At 48.3% G+C, this 25,179-nt stretch overlaps 1 protein-coding gene and 1 pseudogene across 1 annotated transcript; one reads left to right on the top strand and one right to left on the bottom strand.

Annotated features, from left to right (window-relative positions):
- Positions 1 to 421: 421 nt before the first annotated feature.
- Positions 422 to 24,220, bottom strand: LOC145715165 (integrin beta-3-like). The gene is made up of 10 exons (XM_081794825.1): positions 24,062 to 24,220; positions 23,913 to 24,008; positions 23,398 to 23,487; positions 22,555 to 22,694; positions 20,680 to 21,104; positions 14,520 to 14,742; positions 13,255 to 13,355; positions 10,716 to 10,835; positions 4,870 to 5,036; positions 422 to 3,536 (listed from the first exon to the last, which is right to left on the bottom strand). The coding sequence occupies exons 1-10, from the start codon at positions 24,218 to 24,220 to the stop codon at positions 3,471 to 3,473; spliced, it is 1,587 nt and encodes a 528-aa protein (XP_081650951.1). The 3' UTR covers positions 422 to 3,470.
- Positions 11,632 to 11,786, top strand: LOC145715173 (U2 spliceosomal RNA; annotated as a pseudogene).
- Positions 24,221 to 25,179: the final 959 nt, after the last annotated feature.

Genomic DNA, 25,179 nt, shown 5'->3' on the forward strand with positions numbered 1-25,179 from the left:
AATTCCTTAAATAAAAGTTGGGCATTTTTCCCCCTAAAGCTGGGCATTTAAATGATCCTGTCAATAATCTGCCATCAAGCCTTTATTGTACTGATTTATGCCTCCTGCAAACAAAACCTAGGCCAAACTGACAGTCTGTTCTATTGAGATTGCACAAGTTCCTAAAAAATCCCCAATTAAAAGACAAAAAACTCCAACTCTTAGAACAGCAATAACCTACTCAGTTTGAAAACATTATGAAAGTCTAAAGAAACGCTCTGGGTTCTGGAGTAAACTTCAGTCCCCGTGGTGGTCATCATTTGGTTACATTTGGAAACAGGCTTGTTCTAAAATAATCATTTTTGAGGCGATGACATTTACTCTTTTCACCCAAAGAAAACAGAAATAACAACACAGGAAGAACTGGGCAGCCTTAGGTCAATTCTTTTTGGAAAGCACATTTAATTTACTGTTGCACAATTCAAACAGAGGGGGTGGTTAGGAAGTCAGGAAGGCACTTAAGTCATTTCAACCAGGAATACCTAACAAAGAGAGGGATCTTGAAATCATGGATGGTCTAGGAATATCTGAGAGAGAAAGAAGGGATTCGTTATGTGACAACTTGTCAGGAGCATCCCAAGCTTCCCATTACTATCCACACACCCTGAGACTGAACATACATTCTCTCCAGATGAGCTGAGCACAAATAAATAACTTCTTTGGGCTGTGCTGATACCAAAATACTATTTAGATGTTCACCCTACGTGATGCCCAAACTGACTGCCATTTGCTGTCTTGCGAACGCAGCTACAGGTTCTCCCCGCATACAAAGAGTATTGGTCTTTTTTTTTTTTTTTAATCTTTATTTATTTTTGAGAGAGCGTGAACAGAGAAGGAACAGAGAGAGAGGGAGACACAGAATCCGAAGCAGGCTCCAGGCTCTGAGCTGTCAGCACAGAGACTGATGTGGGGCTGGAACTCACGAAATGTGAGTTCATGACCTCAGCCAAAGTCAAACACCTAACTGAACCACCCGGCGCCTTTTTAAAGCCTAGGAGTCTCTTTCCAGAAGCTCAAAGAGTCCTACTGATTTTTTCATCCTTTAAATATATGTTCTTCCTCCTTTGATATAGTGTCTTCATATAAACCATCTTATCTAAAGAAAAGGTCCAACTACTGCTTTAATGGACTCTTGTCTCAGTAGCCAAAGGGTATAGTTAGGTTCTAAACTTCTGGGATTCATTATCGACCCTCCCCTCCCCCATTTACCCCTCTACTGTACTACCATCCCTTTCAGTAAAGAGTAATCCATGGGTGAGACAAGGCTCAGTCATTTGCCCTACTCCTAATTCCAAGGCTTATTCTCAGTGTTAACACACGAATACAGAATACACATTTCAGCTACTTCTTAATGGATTCCTCTCCCTTATATGTGGATGCAAACGTGTGCAAAGTGAGCTAAGGAATAATAAACTAAGTGGAGCTTAAGTGCTACATTAGGAAATGTGACTGCTAACAAACATTGGAGAAGGGGCTCTAAGAGAGGACAGAATGAGGCTTTTTCATTGAGAAAGGTGATGTGGAATGACATCTGCTCTTGCAAAAGCTGGTCTCTCAGATCTCCCAACTTAACAAAAAAAGTAGTATCAACATCTCATGGAATCTTGACTGTATGTCTGATGCCACAGTAAATCCCAGCATCTCAGATTATCAATATTGAAAGACACCTTCCAGACTGGCTGGTCCAAACTATCATTTTTCAAACTAGAAAACTGAGCCCCGAAGGGAAGGAAGAGAGGCTTGCCTTAATTAAGGGTAAAACTTCCTCAGCTGCAACAATGAGGCCAGGACTTACATTTTCTGATCGTCAGACCACTGTCTATAGCTCTTTCCTTTTTCTTGATGAATGGGGGGTGAGGGTGGTTGTTAATGTTTAGACCAATGTGAACACCAAGGAAGCAACTGCTAGGAGAAAAGAACCACTTGTACCCCTCCTGCTCAGAATGGCCCAGCATGCCCGTGGGGCCATCCCCACAGGCTCCCAGGATGAGAGAGCCCCTACAGATCCAGCAAATGGGCAGCAACTCCCTATGAATGATGCCAAGTGGGAGGGTCTGTATCCATCCCAAGTCTATGTGGGGTTGTTTGTTTGTTTTTAAATATGCTCCTTCCTCCTCAAATAAAACTACAAAATATAATGCAAATGTGTTTCTGTACATGTTCCTTTAGATTAAGCAAGCCTCATCATGGTTTCAGGTGACCCAATGAGAAAAATAAAATAAAATTGCACTTGTGGCCTCTCAGATTAAAGACTGAGTTAAAATGAGGTTGCCCAGCCCGTAGGAGAATAGGCCACACACGCTGATACAACTGGCCCATCATTCTAAATGTGGCACATATGCCCAGCAGACTCAGAGACCCATGGGAATGATTCCTTCACAAGACAGCCAAGAGGTAGATAAGTGCAATCAGCCCCATGGATGGATGTAGCACACAGAAGCACCAGATTGGGTGTAGGGGCGGGGGGGTGCCTTGGACAAGGGGCAGAGGGCCTGAAGGGTGGGGCCAGATCTCTGGCTCTCATCACAGCACTCTCCCTGGGAGGAAAAGCGTCCGGTCATGAAAGAAATTCCCAGTATGTAGCAAATGTCTACAGCAGTGAGAGTGTAGACGTAGCAGGTAAAGAGGTGATGCTGGTCTAAGGGTAACACGCGTCCTCCAATCGAACTTCTAGGGTGGGGTGCCAAGGAGACAAATGTGAAGGGTGATGATTATGAACTGGGGGACTCTGGCACATTCATCCAGGCCATGCATGACCCCTGAGTGGCCTTCCCATCCTCACTCCCAACAGAATTGCTGGCAAGGGCTCCCCTTGTGAGAGAACCATACTGGATTGAGGGGACAGCAAAAGACATAGGCAACTCCGATGGCTGCTCTTGCTTCTGATTTCTCTGTCAGCCTGAGGGAAGGCAAAGGAGATCAAAGTCCAGATGACACGACAAGGCTGCGGAGCCCAGCATTTGCTATCAGAGCTGCTGAGCGTCGGACCCAAGAACCGTCAACTCAAGGCAGAGTCAAGGCCCCTTCCTCTGGAACGAGAGGCTCAGCCCTGCCCTTCTCTTCGGGAGAAATGGCCGGAAAAGGAAAGCTGGCTTCTCAGTGAGGTAATGAACAGTACCTGCTCAGCTACGTGGGTCACCCTAAGGTTAAGCAGGAAGGATCCCTGAAGGAGGCATTCTGCGGACAAAGGCTGAGGAGCTCCACGTGTCTGGACACACCTCAAGTTTTAAATTACACACTCCCCCACATGCAGCACACTCACGCGCACACACGCACAGAGACCCACACCTCCACATACTGACATTCTTGTAACCCACCCCACTCCCAGCCCCCGATCCTGCCCCACGGATTTCGTTCCCTGTAAACATGACAGCAGATGTGTCCACAATTCTGGGACAGCCTGACAGTGAACTGAGGATGACTGCTTGTCATTAAGTGCCCCGGTAGGTGATGTTGGTGAAGGTGGATGTGGCCTCTTTATACAGTGGGTTGTTGGCCTGCGGAGAGAACAGAAATGTGTCTTACAGTGAATTCCTCAATTGTTCCCTGCCCTCAATGATTACATTTCGCCTGAAGAGTTTACCCAAGACACCTTTCTCCGGGCTACACCATCCATGAATCGCTTAGTGCTCATTGTAACCCCATATTCGCTCCTGAGATGGGAGTGGGTAGGAAATAAGAGGAGAGAGAAAGTGGAATGCCATTGTGCTGCTGTTTCGAAGGGGTTGAATTCAACCCATTACTTTTTGGTGATCCCCAAACACCTCAGTACCACTTGTAGCCAGTATCTATTTCCTGCTTCTCTCCTGAACTCTCTCTTTTGCCCTTCTCCAATTTTTTTTTTCTTTTGTTGTGACTATGCTGGCGGATGCGGGCAGAGACGAGAAATGTAGCAGGTGGTAGCTGAAACAGAGAGGATAGCTTTCACTCAAAATAATTTTAATTTGTTCTCATCTCATCCTTCCAAGCGCTACCCACTGTCATGTTAGCAGGAAAAAATAAGACCCTCACTGGGTTGCCCAAATTATTTTCTAACAAAAAGTGATAAATCCCATAAGATCTGGCCGTCTTTAGGAGTCCCATTTCAAGAAATACAACACATTCTCATGTGCCGCTGAGATTCCAGATTTCTACACTGTACGAACAGAAACATCTCAAGTTTCTTGGGACCCTTGAGTACCAAGGCCTGAGGTGACCATCAAATGAGAACAAACTTTCAGCCTCCCGCTAGACATTCATGGACTCAAACAGCCATTTTGGAAGGTCCAGAAAAAAAAGTCAGAATGTGGAAGATGAGCCAAAGGAGAACAGAGCAAAATTAAGTATATAGAAAGTTCTCAATAGATGCTTGATTGAATGCAATCAGAATAAATTGCAGAGAGGATATGTTTTAAGAGGCTGGCCCAAAGAGTCATTTCTATCATAACTTGATTCTCTCCCACAATTGGGCAAGCTGTTGAACGTCTCTGTGCTCAGTTTTCTTATCTACAAACTGGCAATAATAATGTTCCCCACCCCCCATCATTTGTCCTGTCTTCCTCAATTAGAGAATATGTTTCCTTTTGATTATGTCAGTGTCCAGAGCAGAGCTGGGCCCTACCTGTACTCAGTCAGTTCTCACCTATGGGACCTATGGTCACTGTGTGGCAGTGAGAGACTCAGGTGGTTTTCAGGAATAATAAAGACAACAGGACCATCTCCCAATTTCCACAACAGAGACTAACTGGGAAATTATGGTGCTGGCTGAACCTGGCTCCCCTAAGTACCTACTATTTCCAGTTGAGGCTCTCAAACCAATGACTTAAGAAAATGCCCAGCCCCGACTCTTACTGTGTCCCATTTTGCTCTGGCTCGCTCTTCCTCAAATTTAGCAAACTCCTTCCGGTCATGGATGGTGATGAGGAGCTTCCAGATGAGCAGAGTAGCAAGGCCGATGAGCAAAATGGCCCCCATCACTGAGAGTAGGACCACCAGGATGTCAGGACCCTTGGGACACTCTGTCAGGAGAGAGCACAGAGCAGGGACGTTGTAAAGGCAACCTGACCAAGTAAGAAATTACTAGAAATCTCTCTGAGGGAAACAGGGCTTACAAAATAAATCAAAATTTTTAAAGGGGGGGGGGGGGGAGCACCAATATTTAAGACAGCAATAATCTGTCCTGAGTAGTTTAAATTAGAGGTCATAAGCAGGTCACCCCCGGTAGAATCTAACCTACTCAAGTGTTTATTAAAAAGTTGATTTTATGTTAACTCTACTGGATTTAAAACAAAAGCTTGATTAAATTTTTATTTTGTTGGCAGCATGGAATAATCAGGAGATTATCCCCCTAAAACTTCAGATTCTTCTTCTTCCCTTTAAAAACATGAATAAATAGAGGCGCCTGGGTGGCTCAGTCGGTTGAGCGTCTGACTTCGGCTCAGGTCATGATCTCACACTTTGTGGGTTCGAGCCCCGCATCAGGCTCTGTGCTGACTGCTTGCTCAGAGCCTGGAGCCTGCTTCAGATTCTGTGTCTCCTTCTCTCTCTGCCCCTCCCCTGCTCACGCTTTGTCTCACTCTGTTTCTCAAAAATAAATAAAAGTAAAAAAAAATTTTTTAAACATAAATAAAAAGGTCTGGAAACACTGCACCCACAGGGCAGCTCTGGTTAGATGTGAGTAGCTGCTGTCCCCTTTAGATGGGACACATTTTCTAGTTTGCCAGACTTGTCACCACCCTCTTTTCTCCACTAAACAGAGGCAACATGTTAACTTGTCATGGAGGCTGTGCTACTGTGGGTTCTGGAGCTAGACCGCCAGGGTTCGAATCCTGGCTGACAACTTACTTTGCTATGTGACCTTTGATAAACTATTTAACCTTTCTGGGTGTCTGTTTCCTATCTCTCCATGTTTAAAATGGAGAAAGTAATAGCACTGAATTCCAAAACTTATGAAGCATAGTTAAGTTAAATATATACTTTTAAAAATTGTTTTTAACGTTTATTTATTTTTGAGAGAGACAGAGCATGTATGGGGGAGGGGCAGAGAGACAGGGAGACACAGAATCCGAAGCAGGCTCCGGACTCCGAGCTGCCAGTACAGAGCCCAACGCGGGGCTCGATCTCACGAACTGTGAGATCATGACCTGAGCTGAAGTCGAACACCCACTGCGCCACCCAGGCACCCCAACTTATTTATTTTTTTAAGGATTATTTCTTTTTTAGAGAGAGAGAGAGAGAGAGTGCGCATGAGTGGGGGAGGAGCAGAGAGAGAGGGAGACACAGAATTTGAAGCAGGATCCAGGCTCTGAGCTGTCAGCACAGAGCCCAATAGGGGCTTGAACCCACGAACTGCAAGGTCGTGAGCTGAGCTGAAGTAGGACGCCTAACCAACTGAGCCACCCAGGCATCGGGCTCCATGCTGATCATGAAGCCTGCTTGGGACTCTCTCTCCCTCTCTCTCTGCCCCTCTCCCCAACTCGTGCATGCTCTCTCTCTCTCTCTCTCTCTCTCTCTCTCTCTCCCTCCCACAAAATAAATATTTAAAAAAAAAGAAACCTGTAAAAATAAACAAATAAGTTAAATATATTTAAAGAACTCAGAACACTGCCTAGCACAGACTCAGTGCTCAATAACTATCAGCTACCATTATTACTCGTGTTCTTGTTACACCTGTTTTCACTAATTTATTTACCTAGCTCCTTAGGCATTTGTATTTGTTTCTCTGGTTTGGATATGTACATCTCTGAGGGCTGGGAACCTAATGTCCTTGTTAGCACAGAGACCAGGAAGCCTGCCAACCCAGACAATATTTTGGGTTCCTTCCCAAAATATTTCGTCATCTTTAATCCTAACCCTATCGAAAGCCGACTTCCTGTTCAACCCTAGTCAACAACCAACACAGACAGAGGTGCATCACCCCTCTGAAGACCAAGCTGACTGTGCTCTGCAGAGCTCTGCTTCCCATAAACCACAGGTGTCTGATGGGTGACCTCACTCCAGTAACTTCTCAGGTGTTATGTAATTAGGTGTTTGAATATACGGGTATTGATGGGTCTGGAGAGGTGGTCATGCCTACTTTCCACACTGTCTCCCACCTTCTTCTCTAAACATACACCCTATGCTCACCACACATGACCCAAAAACAACCACCGATGCAGACCCAAGCTGGCTATTTCCCAAGCTACCAAATTATAACCTGTCTATAATTAAAGGAGCATCTGGAGAGAGGCTGTGAGGTTCCAGTGTCTGAGTTCCCAGGAGTGAAGGGCACCAGCTCTTCCGGGAACAACAATTATGAATTCTTGGGAAGAGAGGGCTGACCCTCAAACCTCAGAGTGAAATCTCTTCAATTCTGCATGTCAGTATGGGCAGGACAAGTAGAATGTCAAGAGGTCTTCAGGCAAAAACATCTATTAAGCATTTGTCCTGAAAGGAGTAGATGGCAGGATTCCCGGAAGAAGATGATGAGATCAGCTAGTCTCTAGAGAGCTCTCTCAGCCACGGTGATGAGGACCCATCGTGGAGACCCAAGGTCAGGAAAGACTGGGCAGGGCTGGCAGGTTTGACAAAAGCACAGGAAATCCAGTTAAACTTGAATTTCAGATAAACAATAATTTTTCAGCCTAAGTAGGTACTAAATGTTGAATGGGACATATTGTATTCGACGAGGCAACTCTATCTGGGAGTGATAAGGACCCAGCTCAGCGGAGCCCACTCCACATAGTAGGCTGAACACCACCCAGTCAAGGCCAAGCCCTTTGGCAGTGCTGTCTCTACTGCCTTGCAGTGGCCCAGCCCTTCAGGGAGACCATCCGCAAAGGCATGAGTTGGGGAAGAGAATGAGAATAATCCCCTCCTATGCTCTGGGACCTCAGATGACACATTCTGCACAAAGCCAGAACCCCTGAAAATAGTTGGGGGCGGTAGGTGAGAAGAGAGGTCAAATTCAGAATTCCAGGGCAACAAGATAGGGAATATGGGTCTGGGGTCCCATCTCCTCATGTGGAGGATGGAATCTACATCAGAAAAGCTACTCCACCCTCCACCCTGGGGGGTTATTTGTACCAGCTCAGGTTATCACCATCTTTCTGCCCCATAATTCCAAGTAGTGGATTCCATCTAAGAATATCAAGCCAAAAGATTTTGGTGTTACAGCAGAAGCACCTGCAAGGATTGTTATAGCAGAGATGAAGTAACGTTAAACCCCAAAGCAAGAACGTACTGCCCTTCAAAAATGAGAAAGCACAAAGGTGCAAATAGGGCGGGTGTGGAAAAATCCATGAAACGTGTTAACACAGGTGGGCGGGAAAGTGTGAGGGGTCATGGCCAAATAATCCACATGTGCTCCCCCACAGATACATACCCAGACTCTGCCCTCTCCCCTTCCCATGTCAGCTTTCCCTTGAGTCGCTAAATAAAATTAAGGTCATACCCTTTCCTTTACCTTCCTTCTCCCTTCTGAAGGGTGAGAGCCCTGGGAAAGGCAGGTGAACAATATCACGGTAGGGGGCGCCATGCTCTCCGGTACCCATGCAGCCAGCAACACCCTGGCTGACCCGGATGTAGTAGAGCTTCTTTCCACTGTCACCCGCTTCCTTCTCCAAGCAGCCAAAGTTCTCCGAGCAGGTTATCAACATGTATGCAAGCCTGCCTGTCAACTCGAATAATCAGTCCTAGTAACTCATTCAAAACCCGTTTACTAAGTATCTTCTCTGTAGATGACTGAGCCAAGTATGGAGATATAACGATAGATAAGACAGATGGTTCGTGTGTTCGTGGGGCACGTGATCTACTGAGGGAGATGGGTGATTAAAGAAGCAAGTTAATGGTGGAATGAAGGCCCATCTAAGGGAAACACAGCTGCTCTGGGACTCAAACAGGAGCACCCAACCGAATCAGAAGAAAGGATGATGGAGGAGGTCTGAGAAGGCTCACTAGGGGAAGTGATGTGTCCAAAGCAGAGGCACTCAAATATTGGGGCGTCTCACAACTGCCAGGAGCACTATTCAAGAACACAGAGGCTGGGGACACCTGGGTGGCTCAGTCGGTTAAGTGTCTGACTTTGGCTCAGGTCATGATCTCACAGTTCATGGGTTCGAGCCCTGCGTTGGGCTCAGAGCCTGGAGCCTGCTTCGGATTCTGTGTCTCCCTCTCCCTCTGCCCCTCCCATCTTTCTCTCGACTCGTGCTCCATCTTTCTCTCAAAAAATGAATGAACATTTAAAAATGTAATAAAAAATCAAATAAAAAGAACATAGAGGCTCATGGAAGCAGCATGGGGCTCAGGACTCTCGATTTTTTAGCAAGGGGAACATAGAAAAGTTGGAGACCCACTTTCCTAAAGCAGGGGCCAGCAAGCTATTGTCTGGGAGCCAAATGTGGCTTGCCACCTGTCTTTCTAAATATACTTAGGCTTGTGCATTAAATATAGACTATGGCTGCCTTCCTGTTACAATGGCAGAGTAGTCATGGCAGAGACCACAAGGCCCACAAAGCCTAAAATATTTATTTTGAGACAGAGAAAGCACGAGTGGGTGAGGGGCAGAGAGAGAGAGAGAGAGAGAGAGAGAGAGAGAGAGAGAATCCCAAGCAGGCTCCACACTGTCAGTGCGGAGCACAATGTGGGGCTCAAACCGATGAACCATGAGATCATGACCTGAGCTGAAATCAGGAGTCACACACCTAACCAACTGAGCCGCCCAGGTGCCGCCAAAGCCTAAAATATTTAACCCCTGGCCCTGAACAGAAAGTGTTTGCTGGACCCTGGTCTGAAGGAGGATTTGAAGAAATTTCTACAGCTGTAGGAATCAACTGACGAGCAACCAACTGACTTAGTCTCTGCCTTCAGACATTGTTCCTTCACTCATAGAAGCTCCTGTCTACCCCCCGCCTTGGCACAGCCCTTGTCCCTCAGCAGTATCACTATCAATTTACATGTCCCTCTCCCCCTGGCCTGTGAGTGCCACATCTGCTTGATTTATTGTTATATTCCCAGCACCTAGTCTACTGGCTGATATACAATAAGTACTCGAAAATATTTTCTAGTGATTCATCGCTTCGTCTGTTGTGTAAGAGAAAGGAAGGAGACGGGGGTGGTAAGGGGAAGAGAGCTAATCTACTACACTGGATGGCGACAAACCTGTGGTTGGTCTGTGTATGACGGATGAGCTCCTCCTGCTTCCAGAAGGCTGTGGGAGCAAGCACTATCTTTTCAGTGCTCAGAACACCTTGGCTTGGTGCCTCAAAGCCAGTACTGTGTCTCATGGTGACCCTGGTAAGGTCAACACCTCAAAGCATCAGGCCTTCCTCTGAAGCAGCGAACAGGTTGCCCTTGGCAACCACCTGACCTTAAGTGGAGCGGATGCTGAAGAGTCCCAGACTTTAAATTCCTCACTTCTTAATACTGTCACCTCAAAAAAATGCCAGGATGTATTTTGTCCCTTCGTGGGATCCATATCTACCTTCTTCCTTTCCTTACTCACCTTCTTTTTCTGCCTCCTCAATTAGCAAGTCACTTTCTCACAAAGATTGGTATTTAAATATCTCCCACCCCCAGATGACAGGCCCTAACTTACCACTTGTAAGGTAGTCTTAACTTGGCTGTTCTGTGTAAGAGGCGTAATGGGTGGAAATTGCTGCCTAACGTGGCTCTCCCTCTCCCTATAGGTGCAGTGTCAGGGGCCCTGGCGGTTCACGTACCTGGCTCCTCTACCACATAGAGAATGGACTTTCCACTGGAGTCTTCATAGTACTGGAATCTGACAACACAGTCATCTTCATTCTTGTACGTGCAGTTCACTGCATCCTTGCCAGTATCCTCTGAGGAAGGGGAAAATATGGGAGAGTGAAAAACAAGGCAATTCCTGGAAGACGGGGCCATCCCCAAACCCCAGTCATGGGACTTCTGAGAAAGTATGCAACAGGAAACCCTATGCCTGACATTAGGCAAGATGCCTAGACTTGAGATGGCTGTTGTGCCTGGCAATTGCCTCTAGATGACCCTCGCTGCTGAATTTTGTCCCTCCCAGACCCTTTTTGGTTCGTATTCCTTCCCTTGGAAGGGACATGACAGAACACATGACACAGTGTGATTCAAAGCCTGGCTCTACCACCTGTCAGCTGCGTAATATTGGGGAAGTTACTTGACCTCATTGGCTCTTTCTTCATCTATGAAAGGAAAAGGATAACCCACCTCACAACACTGGTAGAGAACTAAATGATGTCAAGTGAACAGTACCTAATAGAGAAGGGTGTTCCCTTCCCTCTCTTTCCTTTCCCTCCTGGCTCAACTATTCTCAATAGTTTGTTGGCAAAGCCCTTACATTTCTTCCGTTTCTGCGTCTGATCCAGTGTTCCTCTCCAGAGCCAGCCTCTCTTCTCTGACTCCCATCACTTTTTTGTAGGCTTCACCCCTTCTAATTCTGAAGCCTCTTATTCTGACAGGGAAACTATAGGTGCCCCTCTATCATTTGCACCACGTCCTATAGTGATGCAACCAGACAGGTAAAACTGACACACGATGATGTTAAGCAAATGCACCAAGATCACAACACAAGTACGTGATGGAACAGAACTAAAACAGGAGTCTCAGAGCACACCAGACTTGAACTCAATGATTGTTTCTCGGCCTTTTGGCTAAGATCAAGTGTAGTATCAGACTTGAACTCAATGAGCCGCCCGAAAACTAGTGGTATAAGAGTACAGTGGAAAGAGTAAGGATTTCCAGATTCATTCTAAGCTTAACTTGTTCGGGCAAGTTATGTAGCTTTCCTGAGATTCAGTTTCCTCATCTGCAAAATGAAGATAACAACAGTACCACAGTTCTACTCTACTAGGTGGCTGAGAAAAAGACAAGATCATGTGTATGAAAAGATACTTGCCTAACTTTTATAAGTTACACAATTCCATACAAACAAGCATTTATCTTTATGATTATCATGGCACGGGGGTGGGGGTAAGAGAAATACTTTCAACTAACCTGAGATTCCCCTCTGGTCTAGGTAATAAAAACATCTCACATCTCTCTCAGCAGTCTTGCCCGCCTGAGCTAATCACAGCATACCGATTCTCCTCAGGAGGAAAAGCCGTCTCTTCAAACTCAATCCCCAAATCATGCCCCTCACCCCCCCCCCCCACCAGCCCCACTTCTGATATTAGCCAAAGGATCCAGAGAGCTGACCCTTTTCTGTAACACCCCAAGCCAGAAGCCGACTGACTGGCTGTGTCTCACTGTGGCTCTCACTGAAAACATGTTTCCTGCCTTCGTGAGAGACAGCTATCTCAGGAGAGATTGCCATCTCCCTAGACCAACCAATGCCTAGCTGACCCAGATAACATCAGATGTGCTGACAGCAACAAAGATTATCCCCTTTTTGGTCAAGGTGAAATTCAAACTACAGGGGCGCCTGGGTGGCGCAGTCGGTTAAGCGTCCGACTTCAGCCAGGTCACGATCTCACGGTCCGTGAGTTCGAGCCCCGCGTCAGGCTCTGGGCTGATGGCTCAGAGCCTGGAGCCTGTTTCCGATTCTGTGTCTCCCTCTCTCTCTGTCCCTCCCCCGTTCATGCTCTGTCTCTCTCTGTCCCAAAAATAAATAAACGTTGAAAAAAAAAAAAAATTAAAAAAAAAAAAAAAAAAAAAAAAAAAGAAATTCAAACTACAATGACTGCAGGCAAGAGTTTTGCTCACCACTGTATTTTTATCTGTCTTATTCTAGGAAGGGCTCCAGAGAGCCAAAAAAGGCTACAGCATTATGATTTTAGCTAAAATCCATAAGGGTGAAGGTTTCCCTCCAAACCAGCAGAGCAGTATGCCTGGGCATTGCTGAACACTCTCAGTTAAGTAAACTCAGTAAATGGTTACTAGCCTCCTAAACTGACATCACCTAGCCTAGGTTTCTTCATCCGTAAAATGGGATGCATTGTCTTCCTCTCCCTGGGGAGGTCAAGTTAGGGTTGATTTCTACATACTTTAAAAGTTATCTGTAGGGTCTTGCTGAGTCTGTGGGTGCCGGGAAGCAGCAGAATGGGGAGGGACTGTGGAACAAATTAGCAGAGGGCACAAGAGGACTCAGGGAAGCTGGCCTTTATTAAGTGCCTAGTGTGCATCAGGTCTGTACAACATGCCTTTGAGGCAGGGATTACTCTTCCATTTTACTGATGAGACATAGACACGTTTTGGGATCAACTGAAAACTTCAGCAGCCGCATATGTGCACAATTCTAAGACATGCTGAGCTTACTGAGCTCCTTCACAGGCTCAATCTCATCACGACAGTAACGGCTGCAGGTATTTTCTTTATGTAGGTCTCCTCGGTCAAATTTCTTACACTCCACACACTTCCTAAAAGAGAGACGACACAGAGATTAAGACAAGGGAGGAGAGGGACGCCTGGGTGGCTCAGTCAGTTAAGCATCCGACTTCGGCTCAGGTCATGATCTCGCCGTCTTCGAGTTCGAGCCCTGTGAGTTTGAGCCCTGCGTCAGGCTCTGCGCTGACAGCTCAGAGTCTGGAGTCTGTTTGAGATTCTATGTGTCCCTCTCTCTGCCCCTCCCCAATTGCACTCTGTCTCTCTCTCTCTCTCTCAAAAATAAAGAAACAAAAAAGACGAGAGAGGAGCAAACCTACGTGTGTGTCAGTCCAGCTCTGACATCCACACACCAGAAAGCTGCCCCACCTTGGAAAACAAACACCGAAACAAAAACCCCTGTAAGACAATTCTGGGGGACCCAGAGGGTCGGGTCTGGAGTTCAGGGGTGGGAGTTCCTCCTCACCCAGAGGCAGAGCCTGGCAGGCAGAAGGCCCCAGTCCCCTCATTAAACTTCTTCATGTCCCATCCGAGAGTGTGACAGGAGGTAAGGCGTGTGCCACTTCGAGGAGCCTTAAAGGCAGAACCGGTCATGTAATCTGGGGACCCAGCACAAAAGAAGATGTCAGGCCCCTTGTTCAAAAATCCCTAAGCATTACAAGACAGTGCCAGCAGAGCGGTAAACCAAGCATGGGGCCCTTCTAAGCACAGGGCTCTGTACAAATGCACAGGTTGCATGCCTATGAGCCCAGCCCTGCTGAAAGTGGCAAGAGAAATGGCAGGAGCTTCCCCTGACCCCAGATGAGTGGAGTTTGTACTAGCGAACATCTCCTGTTTCACAGAATCCTTCATAACTCCAGCCCAACTCTCCCACACGATCGGAACATGAGAACGTTCCCCAGAAGTTCCCTGGTTTAGCCTTCCTCCCAACTCAGGGATTCAGGATGCCATCCCAGGAGAGGGGTTTCTCCAACTGGAGTCCAGCGGGTGCTACTTTGGCCCCTGCATGGTTGGCTCTCCCTCCCTCTTTGCCCAAACTTTTCCGTGGGAAGAGGAAAACTAGCCTCTTAGCTGCAGCGGACGCCTCCTCCTGAAGCTTTGGTGAGTAAGAACCTGGAGGGTTGGGGATTCTAGCCTGGGGGACCCCCTCCCTCCTTCTAGCACCCGACTGGCTCCAACTCACTTCTCTGCCCACTCACTTCTTAAAGGTGCAGGCGTCAGGGCAGGTGGGGCACTTCTCACAGGTGTCCCCGTAGGAGCCGGGCTGGATGCACTTGCAGCTGCCGCACTTACACTCGCCCCGGCCGCTGCACAGCAGCCCGTTGCTGGACATGCAGGTGTCGGTGCGCGTGGTACAGTTGCAGTAGAAGCCGGTCCAGTCGGAGTCACACAGACAGTCCCCACAGCTGCACTGGCCGTGACCTGAAAGCACACAGCCCGAGGGGGCGGGCAGCAGGTGAGGGGCCCCAACCCGTGGCTCAGCCTGCTCTCCAGCTTTACCCTCATCCACCCTCCTCCCACGGCCACTCATTAACACCCCACGGAAGCGTCACCACCTTCTATCCTTCTAGCCTCATGCTGCTAGCTCTGCCTTGACGCCCTTTCGTCCTGTGATCGCTACCAAACTCCCACTTACCTTTCGAAGCTCAACTCAAAAGTTCCTTCCCCTCCATAACTTTTTCTGACCTCCCCGGAGCAAATTGTCTACTACGTGTTCTCCCAGCACTTACATATGCCTCTATTTTAACCCTCATGACCAGCCCATTTGCTTGCCTATCTGTTTCTCTTTCTAGATTTTGAGCTCCACAGTGAGAGAGGACATATCAATTTGTCCGTCGGCAGGGATTAGCGTAACGTCTGAAATACAGTAGGCATGCAATTAATGTTTCTTTATCCATTTATGCAACAAATATTTATTGAGCTCACACTGGGCACTGGAGATTCGGCAGTGAATGAGACAGGAAAGGTCCCTATTACCGTGGAGCTTGTGTCCTAGTTAAGTTCCTGGGTAGGGTGCCTGGTGGCTCAGTTGGTTAAGCATCTGACTCTTGATTTCAGCTCAGGTCATGATCTCACGGTTTGGTTAGTGAGGTCAAGCCCTGCATCAGGCTCTGGGCTGACAGCCTGGAGCCTGCTTGGGATTCTCTCTCTCCCTCTCTCTCTCTCTCACACACAAAATAAGTAAATAAACATTAAAAAAGAAAAAAAAATCCTGGGAACCACACACACATTCACCAGCATGTGCCCTGTGTTGTATCATCACAGTACTGCAGAGAGCCATCAGCCCTAGTAGGAAAGACCTACTCACTTTACTGCATGAATGTAGGAATGGGAAAGAGAGATTGGGGTAGGGGGTAGATTGGTTAAATGCAGGTGTTAACTCTCAGTGCTACATCCCCCTAATCACTTAACAAGGCTTGAAAACTTGGCTCTCCCAAACTCAGAAGAAAGGGTGACTCATTCTCAAGGATTCCGAATCAGGAAGAAGTGGATGAATAATAAAAATCTGACTGTTAATCAGAGGAAAGGCAGGGAGCCAAGGGGAAGTAACCTCAACGGGTCTCAAAATCATGTCACTGTGTGAGCGGATGGGCCCCAAGATGGTGGAGGAGAGCGAGGTGCATAGGCTCAAACAGACACTAGCTGGCATCTTCTGCTCCCCAGGGACCCCAGTGGGTCTGACTAGAGGCCCTTGGTCAATGAGTCTCTCTGCCAGTGATCCTAGCACCATCCTCTATTCAAGACTCAGACACACCTTTGCTGCCTTGGAAAGAGATGTCTGCTTCTTTCTGGATGGCAAACATAAGGTCAGCTGCCCCAGCTCCAAATATCTGGAGAGTAGAGCCCGCTCCACCCGGAGGCAAAGGGAATGGTCTTGTGTAACCTTTGTCCACCAGTCATTGGCCCAGGTCTGAGGGCAAGACAGCTCCTGTCAGCTGAAGATAATTCCAAGGAAGGGGCAGCTGTGAGCCATTATCAGCAGCCCTAACAGCAGCTGGAGGGGCCCCACAGTGTCTACTACAAGCAGCTTTCAGTGATGGCTCCCGAACAGGGAAAGGCAGACGCCACAGAGGTCTGGCAGCACCCGGAGGCCTCCGCCTCCTCAGAAACCCTTGTCCCATAGTGTTTCCTTTGTGAGGCCAAACAAAGTAACCTTTGAGAAGATGGTCTGCCAGGCCAGCCACGGAGCGAGGCTGGAAGTAGAGTGGCGGGCCGGAGCCGGCAGGCCGAGCCCGAGCCCTGGCAGGGTCAGCCCTCAGAAGGAAGCTACAGTGCGGTAATGTCACAGGACTGGCATCCCTCCAGCAAAAGGGTGGCTGAGCCTGGGTTCACAGCAAAGTCAGAGGAGGAGGGTGAGAAATGAAGAGAGAGTGTAAGAAAGAGGAGGGAAATAGAAAAGAAGGCAGCAGGGGAGGGGTGGAGATGAGGGAGGGGGAGGGGTAAGGGAGGAGCAAGTATTTTAGGTCAGAGGGAATGACCTCTCCCTATAGAGCGTGACTCCCAGGCCGATGTCAGCCCCACTCCTCCCTGCCTTATGAGCCGACCCTTTGTCTGACATCCTACTTCCTCCATGAAGCCACCCAGGCCTCCTCTGTTCACACTGGGTCTCTCTCCAGGAGACTCCTATAACATTCCCCAGGGACAACTCACTTCTTTTCTTTAATTTTTTAAAAATGTTTTATTTATTTTTGAGAGACAGAGTGAGAGTGGGTGGAGGGGCAGAGAGAGGGGAAGACACAGAATCGGAAGCAGGCTCCAGGCTCTGAGCTGTCAACACAGAGCCCAACGCGGGGCTCAAACTCACAAACCACGAGATCATGACCTGAGCCGAAGTTGGACGCTTAACCAACTGAGCCACCGAGGCGCCCCAAGGACGCCTCACTTCTAAGATCTGGCACGTTCTGCCTCATGTTGTGAATTATCCTCAGGTAAGTTAATTAAGGGCAAAACTGTCTTATTCATGCCTCCCTATCCCACAACACTACAGCACAGAACCTGGCTCAGGGGTGTCTGATCAATCTATGCTCATGGATGTCCCTCGGGGAGAAGGATGAGTCCCTCGGGGAGTCCCTCGGGGAGAAGGATGCACTCCCTGATGTTTCCGAAGGAAGTGCTGATAACAGATGACCACAAAAGACCATGCCTCCAGCGGGGAGGGGGAAGGCCAGAGGCTGGGGAAATGGCTAAGTCATAGCATGCCCCCCTCGTGAGCCACTGCTTGCAGCAAAGAACAGACCAGGCCAGCAGCCCAGGGAAGAGACAATGGTGAACTGGTCTACAAACTGAGTGGTCAGGAATCACGCATGCCCCCTGTTCACCCGTGTGGACTGAGCGCCTGGCACAGAACAGGTGCTCAATAAGTGTGTGTCCCTGAGCATCCGTCACTGGGGAGTGTGACGGCAGCACCACAGGATCCAGACCTGCAGCCAGTAGGCACACAACACCCGGGCTGGCAGTGGGGGAGGGAGGCCTCTGAGCTGCTGCCTGGGGTTCCCTCCTGAATTGGGTGGAGCGCATTGCTGACGAGCTGTGCTTGCACCAGTGAGAGGCAGGAAGCAGGCTGCTGAACCCGATGGCTTTGTTTCGCAGCATCGGTGGGGCCAGCAGCTGAAGGAAACACACTCTGCCCGCGGTCCCTCCCACCCTGCCTCATACCAGACCAGGAACCAGGAGGCTTGGAGGACAAGTGGCCCTCCCTCTGTCCCTGGTGCCCCCAAGGGGCTATCTGTAGGCCTCACGTAGGACAACCCTCTTCCCCTCAGCCCCACCCTACTCCCCGTGGTCTCCCACATCAAACTTACCATTCCTTTTGGTACTCTGAATATGATGTAAGTACTATTCACTAGTAAAATGAGCTGAAATGCCTCCCTCACCCTCTAATTCAAACTGCTGTTGGGGGGTCCGTGCCTGATCTCTTTCTCCCCTAATCTCCCTGCTACCATTTTTTTCCAATCTCTGTCAAATTTTGCTGACATGAATAAAGGAAACAATGTTGTAGATAATAAAAAGAAGTCTTTTTTATGTGACTTGGGCATGTTTTAGAATGACATAGATTTATGGGGCACCTGGGTGGCTCAGTCAGTTAAGCCTCCGACTTCAGCTCAGGTCATGATCTTAAGGTTTGTGAGTTCGAGCCCCATGTCGGGCTCTGTGCTGACAGCTTAGAACCTGGAGCCCACTTCGGATTCTGTGTCTCCCTCTCTCTCTCTCTCTCTGCCCCTCCCTCACTCATGCTCTGTCTCTGTCTCTCTCTCTCTCTCTCTCTCTCTCAAGAATAAATAAACATTAAAAAAAATTTTTTAAGTTTTTTTAGAATCAAATTGTTTTTTTAACATTTCTTATTGAGAGACAGAGACAGAGCATGGGCACAGGAGGAGCAAAGAGAGAGGGAGACACAGAATCTGAAGCAGGCTCCAGGCTCTGAGCAGTCAGCACAGAGCCTGACGCAGGGCTGAAACTCACAAACTGCAAGATCATGACCCGAGCTGAAGTAGGATGCTTAACCAACTGAGCCACCAGGTGCCCCCTTTTTAATTTTTTTTTTAAAAGAATGACATAGATTTACCTTTCTAATCAAGTTTTCATATACATATATATATATACATATATATATATACATATATATATATATAAATTTTAAAGTTTATTTATTTGAGAGAGAGAGCGAGCTCAAGCAGGAGAGGGGCAGAGAGAGAGGGAGAGAGAATCCTAAGCAAGCTCCACAGTGTCAGGGAGGAGCCCATCGTGGGGCTTAAACTCACAAACCCTGAGATTGTGACCTGAGCCGAAATCAAGAGTCAGTTAACCATCTGAACCACACTGGCAGCCCTTTCTAATCAAGCTTTCTTAAAGGCAGATGTTAAAGTGAACATCTGGTTGGATTAGTTCGGCTCCTTTAAGCCCCATTGCAAAGGAAGCCAATCTCCGCCATAGATTTGATCACCAAAGAAGCCAATTATAATCTGTGTTAATTAACCACACAATACACCCATAAACCAATCCTAAACAACTTGCAAATGTCTTTGATCTCTCTGTCACAAGAGGAATCAAGCCTCAGAGACCATAATCCAGCGAAAACCTATCCCCAGTGCCCCAGGAACTACTCAGGCTGCCTAGTTGCCTCTGCAAGTATTGTCAGCACATACAGACGACATTCACATTAGTTCCACTTGGTCTAGCTGGGGAAGTAGCCTAGGAGCAGTCTTTAGGGCAAGGAAAGACCAGGTTGAGATTTTCCGTGGGCCTCAAGACTTTACTGAATTTTGTAATGAGAAGGACAAAAAGTATCCTGCAGGTAGAAGGAGCCAAAATCGTAACCCCCAGTTTGCAGGCTGGGCCTCTCAATGGCAATCCTTTCCCATGTCTGTGCTGTCCAGCATGCCACGAGCCACGTGGAGCTCCTGAGCAACAGAGGAAATGAATTTTTCATTTTTCATTTATTTTTTACATTTTTTTAAGTTCATTTGAGAGAGAGGAAAAAAAAAAAAACCTCCAATGGGGGAGGGGCAGAGAGAGAGAGAGAATCCCAAGCGGGCTCTATGCAGTCAACACCCTGGCAGTGCAGTCAGAGCTTTAACCTACTGAGCCACCCAAGCGCCCCTCATTTTTCATTTAACTTAAATTTATTTAAATTTTATTTAAGTTATAATTCAATGTGACTAATTTACAAATAAATAGCCACACGGGGCTACTATATCTGACAGCACAGATCTAGAATCCAAAACGTTATAGTGCCAATAGCGATAACAAAATAGTGCCAGCATGTAAAAAGAGCTTATGATTTTCCACTCATTGTTCCGAGTGTATTGGCTGTTAAACGTGCTCCATTGCCTTGCTTTTTTACTATTTTCCAAGTCTTGTCATGAAAAGACAAATTCATGTAAAATAATTACTACCAACTTTACTACGCATTCTGATACCATGCAGTTTCCGAATCTGTAACTACTAAAAATCTAATTACCAGCAGCCAGAGATTTTTTTTTTTAACCTAAAAAGGGAGTTGTTCCGCATCCTTGAAATGATCAAGAGCCAGTGATTTAAAGTATTAGCAGGATGGCAGGTGGAAGAAAAGAAAATAACGGTCTTCACCTTCAGGCTCCCCCACTCGTTCCCATGCTCCAGGAGAGCAGAGGCTCCCTTCCGCTGTGTACCCCAGGAGCAAGGACGCGGGGAGCAGAGCGGAATTACAGAGAACCTCCTTCCTGTCTTCTGCCGTTGGAGTGGAAGGACCATCCACTCGGCTCTGCCTGCTGGGCCTTCCTGTGCCCACCTAAGCCCCGGCCTAAGTTTCCAGAGGCTGTGGATGTGCGAGCGAGCGTGCGCGGGTACAGGGGCGGGAGGGTGTGCAGTTTCACTCACCTGAGCACATCTCCCCCTTATAGCGGACGCAGGAGAAGTCATCACACTCGCAGTACTTGCCCGTGATCTTGCCAAAGTCACTGCTGTGGCAGACGCACTGGCCACACAGGCACTCGCCCCGCTGGCTGCAGGCGGGCTGGCCCTCCCGGGGGCTGCACTCTTCCTGCTGCGAGGGGCGGTAGTCCTCTTCGGAGCACTCGCACTGGGACCCCAGCCACCCGGGCCCGCAGCGGCACACCCCACACTCAAAGGTCCCGTTGCCATTGTTGCAGCGGCGGCTGTAAGGCTCAGCATGGGCCTGGCACGCACAGTCACAGTCGAAGGTGACCTGAACGGTGAGGCTGTCTTTGAAGCCTACAGGCTTGATGGTGAAGGACTTCTCCCTCTCCTGCGGGCAGCCTCGCACCTTGGCCTCAATGCTGAAGCTCACCTGGGTGGAAAGGAAGACCGCATTCAAACACAGGCGCACCCTGTTATCACTCCAGCCCTGGAGGGAAAGAAGCCCCGCCCTGCCCCGCCCTGCCCCGCCCTGCCCTGCCCGGGAATATCCAAACTGGGTGTCTCATCCCCCAGCAACCTGGAGTTCCTCAGCCTCCAAATGACCAAGGTCTGCAAAGCAAAAAGAAAAGCCTGGGGACAGTTGTCCAGTTGTATCTGGTTGGGTGCACAGACATAATTTACAGTCAGGAGAGAGGTTGGTTTTGGTTTTTTTTATATATATATCTATTTTTTGGGAGACTGCAAGTGGGGGAAGGGCAGAGAGAAGGACAGAGGATCTGAAGCAGGCTCTGCGCTGACAGACTGACAGCAGTGAGCCTGAGGTGGGGCTCGAACTCACGAACTACAAGATTATGACCTGAGCTGAAGTTGGATGCTCAACCAACTGAGCCACCCAGGTGCCCCTGGATATGTGTGTGTGTGTGTGTGTGTGTGTGTGTGTGTGTTTTAATTCCACCTGTGAAATAAGCCAGCTCAAGCAGAACAGAACCTGTGATCTTATAAAAATTCTTCTCTGGCCAATGAAGCCAGCTGGACTGATTATACACAAGGTCAGTCAGCCAGACACACAAAGCACTATATGGCACCACACGATGCCACACAGTGACCAAAGGCTCAGGATCTACTGTTTAATTTCCATATAGTACATCATCACTTGTGCAGTCAAACACCTTTCCGGCCAATATTTCTTAGACAGGATATGTGCACATGTTCTAGAATATAGATAGGTGTACGGACAGATGGATGGACCTAGATACAGAAATGATAGAGATACAGGTGATACCGGTGATAGAGATATAGCTATCCCCCTTTCTGCTTCCCTCCCTCTTCACCAACCCCTCCCCCCATCGGCAGAAGCAGAAGAGAACCAGTAAAGAAAGAAAGCCATAGAGGCCACAGAGGGACCTGAGAGGCAAAATGAACATTTGCGTTCTGGAAGTCTATGACAGTGGGTATTTGGTATTTTTGCCTGTTCCATTTGCTGTTGAATCTCCAGCAGCGAATGATGCCTGGCACAAAGTTGGCGCTCAGCAACTATCGGTAGATGTGACTGCCATTTCACATTGTAGAGGAAAGACAGGTATTACCTTAGGGGAGGCTGGAGACTGGGCCAAAGGTAAGAAATATTTTCATTTGCAATCAGCTGTGCATAAACAAACAGAGGTAAGCTAAACGCAAGTTTTTTAAAGATCTCCACGTAGCGGAGAAGTTTAGACAACAGGAGTCAGAGGAAAAGGTTGGCAGCTCCGTTATATCCAACTTGTAATGACCTTCGGGAAGAAGGTGCAGGGGAGGAATGGAAGGGTGCCCACAGACGCTCAGGGGCAAAGGCCAGGGTCAGAGCTGAAGCTTCAGCCCCTGCCCAGCCCAGCTCACCTCACCGTGTCTCCAATCTTGAGTCCGACACAAGACTTGAGCCCAGGGATGACCTCGTTGTTGAGACAGGTGGCGTTGAAGGATAGAGACAGCTCCTCGGGGAGGTCCCGCACTTCCAGCTCTACTTTAGAGCGGATTTTCTGAGCAGAAAGGGGGCAAAAGAAGGTTAAGGAGATGAGCCGAGAGGAAGTAGACAGGAACCAATTCCACCCCAAGTAAAATACCAGGTGGCCATGGACTCACCGCGGCAGTGCTGGGTGCTGGGGTTTGCTTAGAAGCTGCCAGAGGAGAGCATCCTTAGGAGCCTATTTCTTACAATATTTCCTGCCCAAGGTCTGCTCCTCTCTCTCTCTCTGTGCCCCCTGGTGTCTAGTTGAATCTGGGTAAAATCTAAACCAGCCACACCCTCCTGCAAGCCTCAGAGACATGCAAAAAGGGAGGGCTAGCACTGGTCACCTTGGATAGTAGCTTTTTTTACCTAATTTTTAACCAACCTCATCTTCCCCTTGGCTCAGCTCCCTCTTCTCTCTATTGTTGGAGCCCTATCCCTCACCCTGTCCTTCCTCATCACCACCCCCAACCTCTCTTTCCTTTCCACCTTCTCTAAGCTCTTCCACCCACTGCTCCTGACACTCCCTGGCAATTCTTTCTGAGCCATTTCCCTCTCAGAAGGCTGCATTCCTCCCAGTGCTGGCCACCAGCCAGCCTCTAGAAGAATAAGAGGAAGGCAGTGAAGGCTGCATCGTGGACTCACATCCAGGACTCCAAAATCTGCGTTCCCTCCTGGGGAATGCCGAGTGAGGTGGATTCTTAGCAGACCCAACCCCAGTGCGAGACACTTACCCCATAAGCATCAACAATGAGCTGAAGGACGTTGCTGGAATTGGCAGACAGAACCCCCACTGTCGTCCCTGGGATGAGCTCGCTATAGTTCTAGAAGGTAAGACAGAGAGATGTACAAGGCTGACTAAATGAAGAGGGTGATCTCAAAAGCCCTCCCCAAATCAGAATGAGGGTCTTGAAACGAAGATTGAGGGAAGGATGGGATATTTTACTTGTCACTTCCAGGAACAAACCTAGCAGTTTTGCAGCCCTGAGAAAAATTATAAAGAACTTCTCACACCCCTCTCCCCCAATAAATTACTCCCCTCCAGCACCACAAACACCAACACACCCATCCCGTGAGGTTCAAGGTTGGAGGAGAGAGACCATAAAAAGGAACCATTTGCCCCTGGGAATAGGCTGGAGGAGGGGCTTTCCTGGTTGGGAAGCATGGCCCGTGCTAGTGTGCCTGGGTTCCCAGAGACGGCTCCACCCAATACAGACCCCACTCCCGAAATCCCTGAAGGCACAGTCACCTGGTAGAGACTGACTACATTTTCCGTTACAGCAAAGATCAAATTGATGTTTTTCTGGGATAGCTTCTCGGTCATCAGCCCCAGAGAGGGATAATCCTGTAAAATTGGAGGATATGGAAGTCAGTTAAGAATTCACCTGAATTCTACACCTTAGAACTTGGCTGATTTGGGCTGTGGCCCAGACGGTGGTGGTGCTGAAACCTTTTCACGCCATGATCAGTGTGAGGCAATGGACTAAGTGGCAACACAAACCCAGTTGTGAACTCCAGGGACAGATGAAGAGGCAAAGGCTGGTCAAAGCCAAGCATCTCAGGGCACCTGGCTGGCTCAGTTGGTTGAGTGTCTGACTCTTGATTTTGGCTTAGGTCATGATCTCACAGTTCATGAGACTGATCCCCGCATCAGGCTCTGCACTGACAGCGTGGAGCCTACTTGGGATTCTCGCTCCCTCCCTCCCTCTCTGCCCCTCCCTGCACACTGCGTGTGCTCTCTCTTTCTCTCAAAATAAATAAATAAACATTAAAGAGAACCCAGGCAGCTCAGTTGGTTGACGGGGTCATGATCTCACGGTTTGTGAGTTGAAGGCCCTCATCAGGCTTGCTGCTGTCTGCACAGAGCCCACTTCTGATCCTCTGTCTCCGTCTTTCTGCCCCTACCCCACCCATGCATGCGCACGTGCGCGCTCTCTCTCCCTCTCTCTCTCAAAAATAAATAAAACGTTTAAAATAAATAAGCATAGGGGTGCCTGGGTGGCTCAGTCGGTTGAGCATCCGACTTCGGCTCAGGTCATGATCTCACGGTCCGTGAGTTCGAGCCCCGCATCGGGCTCTGTGCTGACGGCTCAGAGCCTGGAGCCTGCTTCCGATTCTGTCTCTCTCTCTCTCTCTGCTCCTCCCCCACTCACACTGTCTCTCTCTCCTTCAAAAATAAATAAACATTAAAAAAAAATTTTTTTTGGGGCGCCTGGGTGGCGCAGTCGGTTAAGCGTCCGACTTCAGCCAGGTCACGATCTCGCGGTCCGTGAGTTCGAGCCCCGCGTCAGGCTCTGGGCTGATGGCTCGGAGCCTGGAGCCTGTTTCCGATTCTGTGTCTCCCTCTCTCTCTGTCCCTCCCCCGTTCATGCTCTGTCTCTCTCTGTCCCAAAAATAAATAAAAAAAAACGTTGAAAAAAAAAAATTAAAAAAAAAAAAAAAATTAAAAAAAAGGAATTGAAGATGTAAAGCTGAGGGCTATCACTCTTGCCAGCCTCAATTTTCTTAATGAATTA

Source organism: Panthera onca (assembly GCF_046562875.1).
Source record: "Panthera onca isolate mPanOnc1 chromosome E1 unlocalized genomic scaffold, mPanOnc1 haplotype 2 h2.Chr16_ul_5, whole genome shotgun sequence".
Taxonomy (NCBI): domain Eukaryota; kingdom Metazoa; phylum Chordata; class Mammalia; order Carnivora; family Felidae; genus Panthera; species Panthera onca.